The following is a 14,994-nucleotide window of genomic DNA, read 5'->3' as shown; positions in this document are numbered from 1 at the left end:
CCTGGGTTATTTGAGGGTAAGCCGTGGCAAGCCAGGCACCAGCTGGCACCATGCAAAAATGGCACCCTCCGGTGCACGGCTCAACACAGCAGCACTTGCAGGTGAATTGAGCCATGGCAAGCTGTTGTGTCTCGCGAACCAGGTCATTGTGAGATCCCAACCTGCCAAAGGCTGTATTCATATGACACATCTGCATGGAGAGGTGAAGGGGATGACAGTTAGGGTGGCCAGTTAAGAAAGAGGACATGCATTGCCGAAAAAGAGTTCAAAAGATAAATTGCATGTGCTAATTGGTATATGTATAGATGCAAATGTAGAAACAATGACTGTAATTTAAATAGAAATACAATGTTTCTCTAATGGCAGAAAGCAAAGAGGATCTCAAGAGCCTCTTGTTGAGGGTGAAAGAGGAGAGTGCAAAAGCTGGTTTGAAACTCAACATTAAAAAAACGAAGATCATGGCATATAGAAGGGGAAGAAATTCCCCTGGATGGATGCCCTGGAGGATGCCCTGGTCTCCTCTCGTTTAGACTACTGTAATGCGCTCTACGTGGGGTTACCCTTGAAGACGGTTCGGAAACTGCAGCTGGTACAGAACGTGGCGGCTCGCCTGATTAAAGGCAGCCGCCGGCGAGATCACATCACTCCAGTGCTGAAGGAGTTGCACTGGTTACCAGTTGTTTTCCGGGCCAAATTCAAGGTGTTGGTTTTGACCTTTAAAACCCTATATGGTTCCGGCCCAGCCTATCTTAAGGAGCGCCTCCAGCAACACCAGACAGGCCACTTAACAAGATCAGCCTCGGATGGCCTTCTCTCTGTCCCATCAGCCAGGACAGCTAGACTGGTGGGGACGAGGGAGAGGGCCTTCTCTGTGGTGGCCCCCACTCTGTGGAACTCCCTCCCTAGGGAACTCCGTCATGCCCCCTCTTTAATGAGCTTCCGTCGTGCATTAAAAACGTGGTTGTTCAGGCAGGCATTTGGGGTGGGTTAGGGTATTTTTTTAAAAAAAAATTATGGTAAAATTTTACTGTTTTAAATTGTTTATGGTGGGTTGTACATCGCCCAGAGTGGCTGGGTGACCAGTCAGATGGGCGATTAATAAATTTAATAAATAAATAAATAAATGGAAGCAGTGACAGATTTTATTTTCTTGGGCTCCAAGATCACCGCAGATGGTGACTGTAGCCATGAAATTAAAAGACGCTTGCTCCTTGGGAGGAAAGCTATGGCCAACCTAGACAGCATAGTAAGAAGCAGAGACATCACCTTGCCGACAAAGGTCTGTCTAATCAAAGCTATGGTTTTCCCAGTAGTAATGTATGGCTGTGAGAGCTGGACTATAAGGAAGGCTGAGCGCCGAAGAATTGATGCTTTCGAACTGTGGTTCTGGAGAAGACTCTTACGAGTCCCCTTGACTGCAAGGAGGTCAAATCAGTCCATCCTAAAGGAAATCAACCCTGAGTGCTCATTGGAAGGACAGATACTGAAGCTGAAGCTCCAATATTTTGGCCACCTAATGCGAAGAGAAAACTCCCTGGAAAAGACCCTGATGCTGGGAAAGACTGAAGGCAAAAGGAGAAGGGGACGGGAGAGGATGAGATGGCTAGATAGTATCACTGATGCAATGAATATGAACTTGAGCACGCTCCGGGAGAGAGCGAAGGACAGGAAGGCCTGGCGTGCTATGGTCCATGGGGTCACGAAGAGTTGGACATGACTGAACGACTGAACAACAACAACTAAAGCCCAGAATGGAATCGCTGCCCCTCTGGAACTGGAGTCACCAGCCACCACTGATCTGCTCTAGTGTTTTTAATCAGTACTAACGTGCACCGGGAACTGTCCAGGCACATTACACAATCCGTATACCACTTTTTAGCATTATTTCCTGCTTTTTATTCCTTATAAAACACCACAACAGATGTCATTGTGCGTGCTACAAGATGTAAACACGTAAGAGGGATATAGCGCCACTATGATGGGATTGTAGTGATATGACTAGAAGTGTGGATCTGGCCCTGACCTCAAAGTGTTCAGCCAAAGGACTGAATAGAGCCTACACACCTACAAATTGTATTCATGGACCTGCCTGGGCCCACCTTTAAGACCAATCAGATTGGCAGGCTGTAGAGGCGTGGCCTCTTCTAGGGTGGCATCATATTTCTAGAGTTCTCTTTCATGGCATATACAACTGGCTTCATCATTACAGGCTTCTAAAACCCCATCTCTTCAAAACCAATCTCTTTCAGGTTGTTTTTAGGTGAGATGCTGGGAGGATTTTTTCTTAAACTATGTTATGCTCTAGAGCATTGCTGTTTCCACACTGTTTACATTGCTAAATCATGGATATCTGGGACCGCTGCTGGCCTGCAAAATGTTTTAAATTGTGGCTGTTTCACATAATTGTATTTAGTTGGAAAGTTTGTTTGTTTGTTTGTAGTTTGGGTTTTTGACCTTCAATTTTTATGTAAGCCACCCCGCGAGAGTTCTGCCCTAAAAGGTGCCCTAGAAATATTTAGATGAAGAAATAAATAATGTTGGGTCTCTGTCTGCAACTGGGGACCCCACCATTTGCACGTGAAGAGGTCTTCTGTGTGTTGTACGTTGGGACTGCACAGGACCAACTCCAAGAACAAACTTGCTACTCATATTGCTGCTCTTTCCAGCGGAGGCTGGTGGCTCCAATGTCAGTGGGGCAGTGATTCCACTCCAGATTTCAGAACTCTGGAGAGGCTATCCAAGGTGTGAAGCATCTGCGATAGCTCCTTTAGAGTTCAGGCTGAAACCTGGAGCAGATTCGCCACTCTGCTGACATTGGAGCCACCAGCTTCCACCGGTTCTTTCACTTCCTCATCCTGATCTGGAAATTCAGTTTTTTCTTGACACAGAATTTGGATTAAATTGGTGCTTAAAATTTTTTTTAAAGAATTTGAAACTTTAAAAAAAAAAAATACAGATTTAGCTCTGGTCTGAGTAGATATGCATAGGATTGTAGAATGAAGTAACTTCTGATGAAGGGAGGGCCTACGGCTTGTTGCAGTACCAGCTCCAGGTTTCTGCAGGCCCTTGGGCAAGACACCCCCATGTGCCCCCCCTCAGTGGTCTGCCTCCTCATGCCACCGTCACCAGCTGCTCTTGCTCCCCATCCTGTCTCTCATCATTGCTGCCCCTTGCTTGGTGGGCAGGGAGAGAGCCAGGGAGCAAGTAGGTGGCAGCATCTGCTGCTCCCCCTCACCATCACCACTGTTGGCTGGTCAGAGCAAGAGGCTGGTGAGCAAGCAGGCTGCAATGGGGGGAAGGAGGAGCAACTCCGGGGGGCTTTTGTCAGTGGGATCCTGCTGGGGTGTGGGCCCTTGGCAGGTGCCCAACCATGCTTACCCTTCACACCAGCCCAGGCATGGTGGTAGATCACATACCATAAGTGTGGTGTAGTGGCTAGAGCAGAGCTTTCCAAACTTTTCATGTTGGTGACACACTTTTTAGACATGCATCATTGTGTGACACGGTATTAGGGATGGCCGAAAGTCCCTTACCCGTTCTCGAAGCTTGCTTCGTGGTGGGGGGGAGGCGCTTCGGTTCTCCCCCCGAAGTTCAGGCGAGGGGGGGGAGGTGCCCTGCCTTGCCCGGCCGAAATTCAGGCTGGGGGGGGAGGCGACCCATCCCTCGCCGGTGAAATTCAGGCTGGGTAGAAGCACCCCGTCTACCCGGCTGTGAAAAAAAAAGTAAAAACACACACACAAACCCATGATAGGCTACATAACGATTTACGTAGCCTATCACAGCTAGATTTCCAAAGTCAGCCGTGATAGGCTATGTAAATCGTCATGTAGCCTATCACGGGTGACTTTGGGGGGAAAAAAAAAAAAAGCGCGTACGCAAATGGCGGCTCCCATGGGGACCGCCATTTGCATTCCTTATTTTGGCACATGTAGTCTACGTAAACATTTACGTAGACTACGGCGAAAATAAGGCAACGCAAATAGCGTTCCCTTATTTTCGCTGTAGTCTACGTAAATCTTTACGTAGACTAGACGTGCCAAAATAAGGAACGCAAATGGTGGCGCCCATGGGCCGCCGCCATTTGCGTACGCGCTTTTTTTTTTTTCAAAGTCACCCGTGATAGGCTATGTGACGATTTACATAGCCTATCACGGCTGACTTTGGAAATCTAGCCGTGATAGGCTACGTAAATCGTTACGTAGCCTATCACGGGTGTTTTTGGGTTTTTTTTACTTTACTTTTTTTTTTTGCAATGGCGGTGGCGGCAGCCAGTCAGGAGACTGGCCGCCGCCCCCGCCCCCGACAAAACGCCGCCGAAATGCCGCCGGGACCCATCACCGAGAGGGACATTCAGCCACGGTAAGTCCCATCCCGGGGGGGCGGGGGGCTGGCAGAGAATTTCCCCACCAATTTCGGGGGGCCGAATGCGTTGGCATTCGGCCTCCCAAAGATTCGGGGAGAAATTCTCCACCATCCCTAACGGTAATTCAGTTTTACTAGCAAACCGGAGGTTAAACTAACCCGTTATAAGAGATATGGACACATACATAAATTGTAATAATGAAATGTATGGGGATACAACATATCTCATGAAAACCTTTCATTTATATTTTTAAAAATATATGATTTGTAAGATAATAACATACATTCTTGTCATTTATGACTAACCGTATGTAAATATGTGCAAGAATTTAAAAAAGTTGAATAGCACCAATAACTACTTACCATTTTAATGGGATGTATGAGGTTGATGGGATGAACACAGCTTTTCAATATTTGGTGGAATATTAGATAAAGACACTCGCATTTCGTCATCAAGCATTTTTAAGCTTCCACGTTTCAGTGTCTTTAAGTTCGCCATCATTGAAAAGGATACTTCACAAATGTATGTAGTACAAAACTGCAGAAGAATTTGTAATGCTTTTTTAGCTATGTTTGGATGCATTTTTGAAATGCGAATCCAAAAGCTGTCAAGTCACCCTGTTCATGCATCATTAACAGATTTTGATCATTTTTTATGTCAGCTAAACTAATTCTTCTTCTTCAATAACTGAAAAATTCCTCACTGCAGTTGAAAAAATGGATTTCTGATCCAATCATAGTCTTGGATTTCAGCATTTGGGAAGTAATGATGAACTTTCTCTCCAAGCAATGTTAAATGGTCAACAATTAGCGAGCTGATATCACATTTTAGCTGGCGCTCAGCAATTTTGGAAAACGTTTCAAAATATCCTTCTTTCACTTTCCTTTTCCAAATTGCTGTTTTGTCTCTCATAGCATAAATTTTATCTACCGCTGTTAAGATATTTTCTCCTTTCCCTTGCATACTGGTGTTTATTTTATTCAAATGTCCAAATATGTCAGCAAGATATGCCAATTTTGTGCACCAAAGTTTGCTTTGAATTAGATCGCAGAATTCATTTTGCTGATTTTCCTCAAAAAATTTAAGCATCATTTCCCTCAATTCATATACACGACAAAGCACTCGACCTCTTGAGATCCAACAAACTTCTGTGTGTAGTAGAAGCTTTTTAAAACTTGCCCCCATGTCTTCACAAATATGAGCAAATAATCTTGATTGAAGAGGTCTGCTTTTAATGTAATTGACCATTTGAACCACTTTGTCCAAAACTTTTCTTAATTCATTTCCAATGGTTTGCGTGACTAGTGCTTCGCGATGTAAAAAGCAATGAGTAATTATAATATTTTCATTTTCTTTCTTTGCTAAAGCTATAAAACCTTTTGTTGAACCAACCATTGAGGGTGTGCCATCTGTGCATATTCCTACACAATTTACCCATTGCAAATTATTTTCCTTCATGAAGCAATCAGAAGTTTTAAATATATCTTCACCTCTAGTTCTCATTGGAAGTTCTAGACAACACAAGAATTGCTCAATAATTCTGTCAGTATGAATGAAACGTATAAAAACCAATAATTGTGCTAACCCACTGACATCTGTTGCTTCATCTAATTGCAATGTAAAGATCATATTATCGTCTCGAAAAATATCCTTCATTTGCTGCTTAATGTCATCAGACATGTCTTGAATACGTCTTCCGATTGTGGTGGTTTCGGCAATAGCGTGTGGGTCCTTGTTTTTGGCAATTATTTGAGCAACCAAGTAACTTGCCTTTTGAGCTTTCTCTGATGTCTTCATTCTCTTTGTGAATGATGCAGACTGCTTCTTTATAGATTTTGAAAGCTCAATAAAGTATCCTACTGGTTTTTCTGACAAATGACAGTGTTTTGAGGTAAAATGCTTTAATTTATTTGGTACCATACTTTCATTAAGGGCCACGGTGGCTTAGTGGTTAAGACGCTGAACTGCAGACTGGAAGGTCGGCAGGTCAGCAGTTCAAGACCTGAGTGCTGCGTGACGGAGTGAGCTCCCGTCTTCAGTCCCAGCTTCTGCCAACCTAGCAGTTCGAAAGCAAGAAATTGCAAGTAGATAAATAGGTACCGCCTCGGCGGGAAAGGTAACAGCGTTCCGTGCACCTCGGTGTTCAGTCATGCCGGCCACATGGCCACGGAAGCATCTTCGGACAGCGCTGGCTCTTCAGCTTAGAAACGGGGATGAGCACCGCACCCTAGAGTCGGACACGACTGGTTGGGGACACCTTTACCTTTACCTTTTATACTTTCATTTGCAAGTATATCCCCACAAACTAAACACTGGGGACAAGGATTGTTTTCATTACCAGAAAATGTGAACCCCAGTTTCATATAATCTTTACTGTATAAACGAGGCTTGGAAATTGTTCCTTTACACTTCTTACGTACTAATACAGACCGTTCAACAGTTGATTCTTGCGTAGCTTCTTCTATAGCAGCTACATTTTGTTCATTGCAAACGTCATCTTCACCAGCTTTCCTTTTCTTAATTAGAAAGGTATCCATTTTACGGGTAATTCAACTGCAATTTAATGAATAAATCTATGCAAATTTATTTCTAGGTTTTAGCATTAACTAAATATGAAAATAACAGGACTGTTTTTAGCGCTTATCTTTCTCTGTTTTTTCTTATGAAAATAACAGCATCTGTGCTCCACTCCCACAGTGATAAAGTGAGATAAAGATAGGAACTGAGGTGATAGATAGTGGACTGAGGTCTGCCTAGCCTTTTGATCTACCTTCATTCATTTGGTGGAGAATGTTGTTACCTACAACAGTAATGAATGGGTGGGGCTGGGTTTACACATGCAGCAGAATGCAGTGGTTGCAGGGGGTAAAATCCAACATAAGTCCTACTTAAAATAGACCCATTGAAATGCATGGGATTTAAGTTAACCCTGACAAACTTACATCCCACTCATTTCAATGTGTCTACTCTAAGTAGGTCTTATGTTGGATTTTGCCCATGGTCTGTATCACTGCAGACCGTGGGCAAAATCCCATGATCTTCAGTGGGGACAATACCACTTTTGAATGTATAAACAAACTCCCTGCAAATATTTAAGTAACACGTCAAGGAGAGCAGTTCTAGCCAAGGCTGCCTTCTTCTGCTGTGCTGATTTTCAATTTTACAGAGAGTTTTTAACACAGGCGAGCATTCAAAAAATGTGATTTCCCCGCTTGCAGTGGTTCAACTGGTGCAGTCCATTTTACAAGCTCTTGCCACTGCGTGTCGACCTCACGCCTTAGAATCGAAGGCAGCCTTTCCCAACCTGGTGCCCTTCAGACATGTTGGACTACAATTCTCATGAGTTACGTTCAGGTATCTTGTGCTGACCTTACTTATGAGGTGGCTGAGGGGTGTGTGCAAGTTTCCTGTCTTTCATTGTACAATCATCTTTCTGGCAGCCTGTAGCTTCCTTGGCTTCCCACACTTCAACTAAAGCCCAGAGGGAGACATCATGAGGTAATTCCTCCCATAGGGCTTTCTCAGCTCAGGAAGTGTGGGCAGTCAGGGAGGCTGCAAAGTGATTGAGAGATATGTAATAGAAAGAAAAACCCACGGCCCTTGTAGTGATTAAGTAAGCTCAAAAACACCAAAAGAAATTCAAAATAAATTACAAAATGCCCTGAGAATAAGGCAGAAAAATGCAAGCCCTGGAACAACACTAGATATGGGGCATTGTGGAGGATACAAAATGGGGGCCAGGCTGCCAGCAGAGTTATGCAGAGATGTATAACAGAAAGAGAAAACACACACAACACCCATGGCCACCTCAGAATGCCACCATAATGGTAGCAGCACACACACACAAAAAAAAAGCGGGGGAAGAAAGAAGCTGTGCTACAACCCCTGCCAATAGTGAGCCCTACCTGTGGGAAACCGTTGGAAAATTTCTCCTCCCATTGGAAAAATTCGGGGAAATGTTTCTTCCCCACCTCACCACATTTGTCTGCCCACAAACAGAGTGGAGAATTTGAAGGGGCCATTTGGGCACAGCTCTAACGTCGTTTTCAATAAAGAGTGAGGCCACCTTGGCTTATGTTTCCATTTTCTTGTCAGAGAAATCTCTCAGAACGACGCCTTGGAAACTATAGAATCGGATGCGTTCTCCCATCTTCCCAAACTCTATGAAATGTGAGTAAATAAATGGGATTGGAGGGTGGAGGCAGTATAAGACTCAGAGGATCAGTGATAAACTGCTGTGTGAGCTACACATATCATGCCACCTATGTATTTGTGTACGTTAAGAGGTAACGCTTGGGGGTGGGGGGATTGAAAGGGAGGGCAAAGAAATGGCAGATTCTGCCGTGCATATGTGAGCTGTTAGGGCAGTTTCCCTCTGGAGTCGGAGGGCTATTCCAGTAATATGATCCTCTGCAATAATATGATCCTCTGCAAACATGTGAATTAGTACCAAACTTATAAAGAACACAGGGAAACTTGGCACATAACAACTTTGCAGAAAATGTTGCTTACCCCATTCACAGAGGCTGCCTTTATATACTAAAGAAAACCCCAGCAGTCCTCCCATTCTGGAGCCTTTCCATGTTTACAGCAGGCTCCCAGATAGTGACCACATGATTGCTGAGAGGGGAAGCTTTTAGAACTAAATGAAACAGCGCCATCTAGTGGCTGTTGTAATTGCATAACATTCAGAGTTTAAAAGATAGTTCATTAGTTCCACACCTTTTTGAAATGAAATAACCAGGAAATACCTCTAGATGTGCCCTGGAGGTTCACAATGTCATCTAAAGGACCAGCAAACTTCCGTGAGTGAGCAATTTCAATAGCAGGATAGAAGCTCCATGTGAAGTAGCAGATAATATCATAGTATTAGAAAACAGGACTCATGATTCAAATGCAAATGGATGTTTCTCTTCTTTTCTTCCACAGAAGAATTGAAAAAGCAAACAATCTTGTGTATATTGACAGATACGCCTTCCAGAGTCTTCCCAATCTGAGATACTTGTAAGTAACTTTGTGGATCTACAATTATTTCCAACAAAAAGGTACTTGCATTGATTTTTTTAACACGATAACTGCACAGCTCATTTCTTGCACTGAGTTCAGACATCTTCCTTCAAGTTTGCTCAAGTTGTGGGGAGCGCTCATATTCCCAGAGCTCAAGCAGCACTCTTTTGTTGCTGACAAAATGAGTTTTAAAATAAATAAATAAATAAATAAACGTGTAGCTAGTGCATCGATTGCTGCTTGTGAATGTTCTTCTGTGGAATGTAGTTAGAAACATAGAATCATAGAATAGTAGGGTTGGAAGGGGCCTATAAGACCATCAAGTCCAACCCCCTGCTCAATGCAGGAATCCAAGTCAAAGCATCCCTGACAGGTGGCTGTCCAGCTTCATCCTGAATGCCTCCAGTGTGGGAGAGCCCACCACCTCCCTAGGGAATTGGTTCCATTGTCGTATTGCTCTAACAGGATGTTTTTCCTGATGGTCAGCCGGAATCTGGCTTCCTGTAACTTGAGCCCATTATTCTGTGTCCTACACTCTGGGATGATCAAGAAGAGATCCTGGCCTTCCTATGGCTGCATGAATACGATGGACCCCTCTCTTAGCTTTTTACCTGTGGCATCACTTGTGAAGTGTGACACAATTTCCTCCCCCTCCATACCACGCCTGCAAGAGGTTATGACTTTTAAAACATTTCCTCCTGTTTTATGGTCTGAGCACTCCTCCGCTATAAGCAGAACTAAAGCTAACAAGGAACAGGGGCTTACTGCCAGAAAGTGACACTACCTCTGTTTTTTAAAGTGGCAAAGAGCAACTCTAACCTTCCCTGTACTGCAGCAATGAGCCAGTATTTAAGAAACTTTCTGGGTTTTAAAAAGCCTTTAAAATGTACTCTGTTGAGTTCCTTGAAGGCTGTGTGCTCTCCTTCTGTCATGCCGGAGCCAACATCCACCCTGCTCTTAAGAAGAACATAAGAAGAGACCTGCTGGATCAGACCAAGGGTCCATCTAGTCCAGCATTCTGTTCACACAGTGGCCAACCAGCTGCCCATGGGAAACCCACAAGTAGGACATGAGTGTAACAGCACCCTCCAGACCATGTTCCCCAGCAACTGGTGTGCATGGGCATACTGCCTCTGGTATTGGAGGTAGCACATAGACAAGTAGCCATTAATAGCCTTCTCCAGGAATTTATCTAACCCCCTTTTAAAGCCATCCAAATTGGTGGCCATCACTACATCTTGTGGTATGAATTCCATAGTTTAACTCTGCGCTGTGTGAAGAAGTTCTTCCTTTTATCTGTCGTGAATCTCCCACCCATCAACTTCATGGGATGACCCCAGGTTCTAGCATTATGAGACAGGGAAAAAGTCTCCCAATCCACATTCTCCAGAGCATGCATAATTCTGTACACCTCTATCTTGTCTCCCCTTACCCCGCTTTCTCCAAGCTAAACAAGCCCAGCTGTTGTAACCTTCCCTCATAGGGGAGTTGCTCCAGTCCTTTGGTCATTTTAATTGGCCTTTTCTGCACATTTTCTGCTCTACAATATCTTTTTGCTTTTGATTGCACCATGAGCCATCAGCAATACAGCCATTCCTTCACAGCAAAAGATATCTCCTCTCTTCACTACCCAATCTATGGCTGCCCTTACCCCAGTTGTTGGGATGAGGATGTGCATCTTCCACATCCATCAAAAGGCTCATTCGGCATATTCAATGGAGCCTCAATGGGCATTGTGAAATGGCTAGGGATGGTGCGGGCGCCTGATTCTGTCTGGGAATCCAGCGGAACTGCCCCTGCCCACACCCCCTAGCCCCACTCACCGAGCCCCTGCATGCCCCCTGCCCACGCTCAGCAAATGGCCTGCACTTACCCCGGCAGCCTTGTCAAGTTTCACGGTTGCCATTTCTGAGAAATAAAATGGCGATCGCAAAAATGTGCATATTTGCGTGTGCGCGAAAATACGCATTTTTGTGAACATGCATATTTGCATATTCCAACAGCACAAGAGGCGACTCTACACATGGACATCACCAGATGGTCAGTATTGAAATCAGATTGATTATGTCCTTTGCAGCCAAAGATGGAGAAGCTCCATACAGTCAGTAAAAACAAGACCTGGAGCTGACTGTGGCTCAGAACATGAGCTGCTTCTTGCAAAATTTTAGCTTAAATTGAAGAACGTAGGGAAAATCACTAAACCATTCAGGTATGACCTAAATCATATCCCTTGTGAATATACAGTGGAGGTGAGGAATAGATTTAAGGGATTAGACCTGATAAACAGAGTGCCTGAGGAACTATGGACGGAGGTCCATAACATTGTTCAAGAGGCAGCAACTCAATCCATCCCAAAGAAAAAGAAATGCAAGAAAGCCAAGTGGCTGTCTGATGAGGCTTTACAAGAAGCTGAGGAAAGAAGGGAAGTGAAAAGCAAGGGAGAAAGGGGAAGGTATAGCCAACTGAATGCAGAGTTCCAGAGAAGAGCAAGGAGAGACAAGAAGGCCTTCTTAAATGAACAATGCAAAGAAATCGAGGAAAACAATAGAATGGGAAAGACTAGAGATCTTTTCAAGAAAATCGGAGATATCAAGGGAACATTTTGTGCAAAGACAGGCATGACAAAGGACAAAGAAGGGAGAGGTGCAGGGACCTAACAGAAGCAGATGAGATTAAGAAGAGGTGGCAAGAATACACAGAAGAACGATACAGGAAAGATCTGAATGTCCCTGATAGCCATGATAGTATGCTCACTGAACTTGAGCCAGACATCCTCGAGAGTGAAGTCAAGTGGGCCTTAGGAAGCATTACTAACAACAAAGCTAGCGGAGATGACAGTATTCCAGCTGAGCTATTTAAAATCCTAAAAGATGATGCTGTTAAAGTGCTGCACTCAATATGCCAACAAATTTGGAACACTCCACAGTGGCCACAAGACTGGAAAAAGTCAGTTTACATTCGCGTTCCAAAGAAGGGCAATGCCAAAGAGTGTTCAAACTACCGTACAATTGCGCTCATTTCACATGCCAGCAAGGTGATGCTCAAAATCCTACAAGCTAGGCTTCCGCAGTATGTGAACCGAGAACTACCAGAAGTACAAGCTGGGTTTCGAAGAGGCAGAGGAACTAGAGATCAAATCGCCAACTTTCGCTGGATCATGGAGAAAGCAAGAGAATTCCAGAAAAACGTCTATTTCTGCTTCATTGACTACGCTAAAGCCTTTGATTGTGTGGATCACAACAAACTGTGGCAAATTCTTAAAGAGATGGGAGTACCAGACCACCTTACCTGTCTCCTGAGAAAACTGTACGAGAGACAAGAAGCAACAGTAAGAACTGGACATGGAATAACCGATTGGTTCAAAATTGGGAAAGGAGTACGACAAGGCTGTATATTGTTGCCCTGCTTATTTAATTTATATGAAGAGTACATCATGAGAAACACCAGGTTGGATGAATCACAGGTCGGAATTCAGATTGCTGGGAGAATTATCAACAACCTCAGATATGCAGACGATACCACCCTAATGGCAGAAAGTGAAGAGGATCTAAAGAGCCTCTTGTTGAGGGTGACAGTGGAGAGTGCAAAAGCCGGTTTGAAACTCAACATTAAAAAAACGAAGATCATGGCATCTGGCCCCATCACTTCCTGGCATATAGAAGGGGAAGAAATGGAAGCAGTGACAGATTTTATTTTCTTGGGCTCCAAGATCACCGCAGACAGTGACTGTAGCCATGAAATTAAGAGACGGTTGCTCCTTGGGAGGAAAGCTATAGCAAACTTAGACAGCATAGTAAGAAGCAGAGACATCACCTTGCGGACAAAGATTCGCATAATCAGAGCTATGGTTTTCCCAGTAGCAACGTATGGCTGTGAGAGCTGGACTATAAGGAAGGCTGAGCGCCGAAGAATTGATGACTTCCAACTGTGGTGCTGGAGAAGACTCTTACGAGCCCCCTGGACTGCAAGGAGGTCAAATCAGTCCATCCTAAAGGAAATCAACCCTGAGTGCTCATTGGAAGGACAGATACTGAAGCTGAAGCTCAAATATTTTGGCTAGTGGCCACCTAATGTGAAGAGAAAAGTCACTGGAAAAGACCCTGATGCTGGGAAAGATTGAAGGCAAAAGGAGAAGGGGACAGCAGAGGATGAGATGGCTAGATAGCATCACCGATGCAATGAATATGAACTTGAGCACACTCCAGGAAAGAGCGGAGGACAGGAAGGCCTGGTGTGCTATGGTCCATGGGGTCACAAAGAGTTGGACATGACTTAACGACTGAACAACAAAATATTTGCATATGCAAAAATGCACATCTTTGTGAATTCGCATATATACGTATGCGTGTAAATGCACATTTTTGCAGAATACGCATTTTTGTGCATGCAAAAATGCACATTTTGGGGCATAAGCAAATATGCACATTTTGCAATCACCATTTTATTTTTCAAAAAAATAGCAACCGCAGAGCTCGACGAGGCTGCCAGGGTAAGTGTAGGCTGCTCGCTGAGCATGGGAGGGGCTCAAGTGCAGTCCAGGCACTGGCAAGTGGGGACAGGGACTGGGTGGTTGCCCAGAGAACCCAGATGGGGGTGGGTTTGCACATCCCTAGATGTGGCTGGAGGTTTGCAGCCAGATGTGCACTTGCATCTGCATTGGCTGTGCATTGGGTAATGATTTTCAGCTCCATGGTAGAGGACAGGGTTTGCAGGTCCCAGGTTCAATCCCTGGCATCTCCAGGTAGGACTAATAAAGACTGGTGTTTGAAGCCCTGTGGAGCTGTTACCAGGCAATGTAGATACTCCTGAGCTAGCTGGATCTTCTGACTCAGTATAAAGTGTGGAAGAGGTGCCTGTGGCCCACAGGCCTAATCGAGCCCACAGAGGTTCCCCATATGCCATGGGGGTCCTTCCTGGATTCCTCCAGGGGGTGGGCTTGGCCTCTAATGGGGAAAAGCCAATGGAAAATTCCTAATGGGGGAAGTCTGGGTCCTGGGCAATGCCTTGGCCACAAGGCACATTGGCTGGGAACCAAATGACATCAGTGGGCATGCCCTCCCTTCCCCAACATCATACAGCCCATGAAGGGCTGGGTGGGGTCATCTGCTCCCCCCCCCCGCAATCTAGTTGCCCACCCCTGGCATAAGACCACCTCCTATGATTCCTGTGTTCCTTCCTTGTGTGGACCACCCTTGCTAGATCAGGGCACTTGACATCTGGATGGGACATTACGGCACTATCTTTGGATCAGGACTATTGGGCAAAGGGTATAACATGGCTGACACGTTCACTAATAATGTAGGGAAGTGATTTCTCCCCGCCACCACCACCACACTCTTTCTCTTCTCCCACCTATACAGTTAGGGATGTCAGAGAATTTCGCCACGAATCTCGGGGAGGCCAAATGCCAGCGCATTCAGCCCCCCGAAATTGGTGGCAAAACGGTCTGCCCCCTGCCCCCCCCGGGACGGGACTTACCTTGGGCAAATCCTCCTGGTGGAGGCGGCTCTGGCGGCGATGCGGCGGCGGCAGCGCCCGGTCTTCCGACCGGCTGCCGCCACCGCCATTTCCAGTAAAAAAAACAAAAACAAAACCAAAAAACGTGATAGGCTACATAAAGATTT

The 14,994-nt window shown here is 45.0% G+C and overlaps 1 protein-coding gene across 2 annotated transcripts in view; it reads left to right on the top strand.

Moving 5' to 3' along the window:
- Nucleotides 1–14,994, top strand: part of FSHR (follicle stimulating hormone receptor) — a 157,421-nt gene that overhangs the window by 73,859 nt on the left and 68,568 nt on the right. For both annotated transcript variants that reach the window (XM_084829212.1, XM_084829213.1), the window contains 2 exons: nucleotides 8,459–8,533; nucleotides 9,293–9,367. In XM_084829212.1, coding sequence (XP_084685338.1) covers nucleotides 8,459–8,533; nucleotides 9,293–9,367 — 150 coding nt within the window. The remainder of the gene's footprint in view (nucleotides 1–8,458; nucleotides 8,534–9,292; nucleotides 9,368–14,994) is intronic.

This window comes from Heloderma suspectum, chromosome 1 (assembly GCF_057233095.1).
Source record: "Heloderma suspectum isolate Gila_16-S chromosome 1, 16-S_ref, whole genome shotgun sequence".
Classification (NCBI taxonomy): domain Eukaryota; kingdom Metazoa; phylum Chordata; class Lepidosauria; order Squamata; family Helodermatidae; genus Heloderma; species Heloderma suspectum.
Note: the sequence above shows the minus strand (reverse complement) of the source record. Positions and strands in the feature narration are given on the sequence as shown.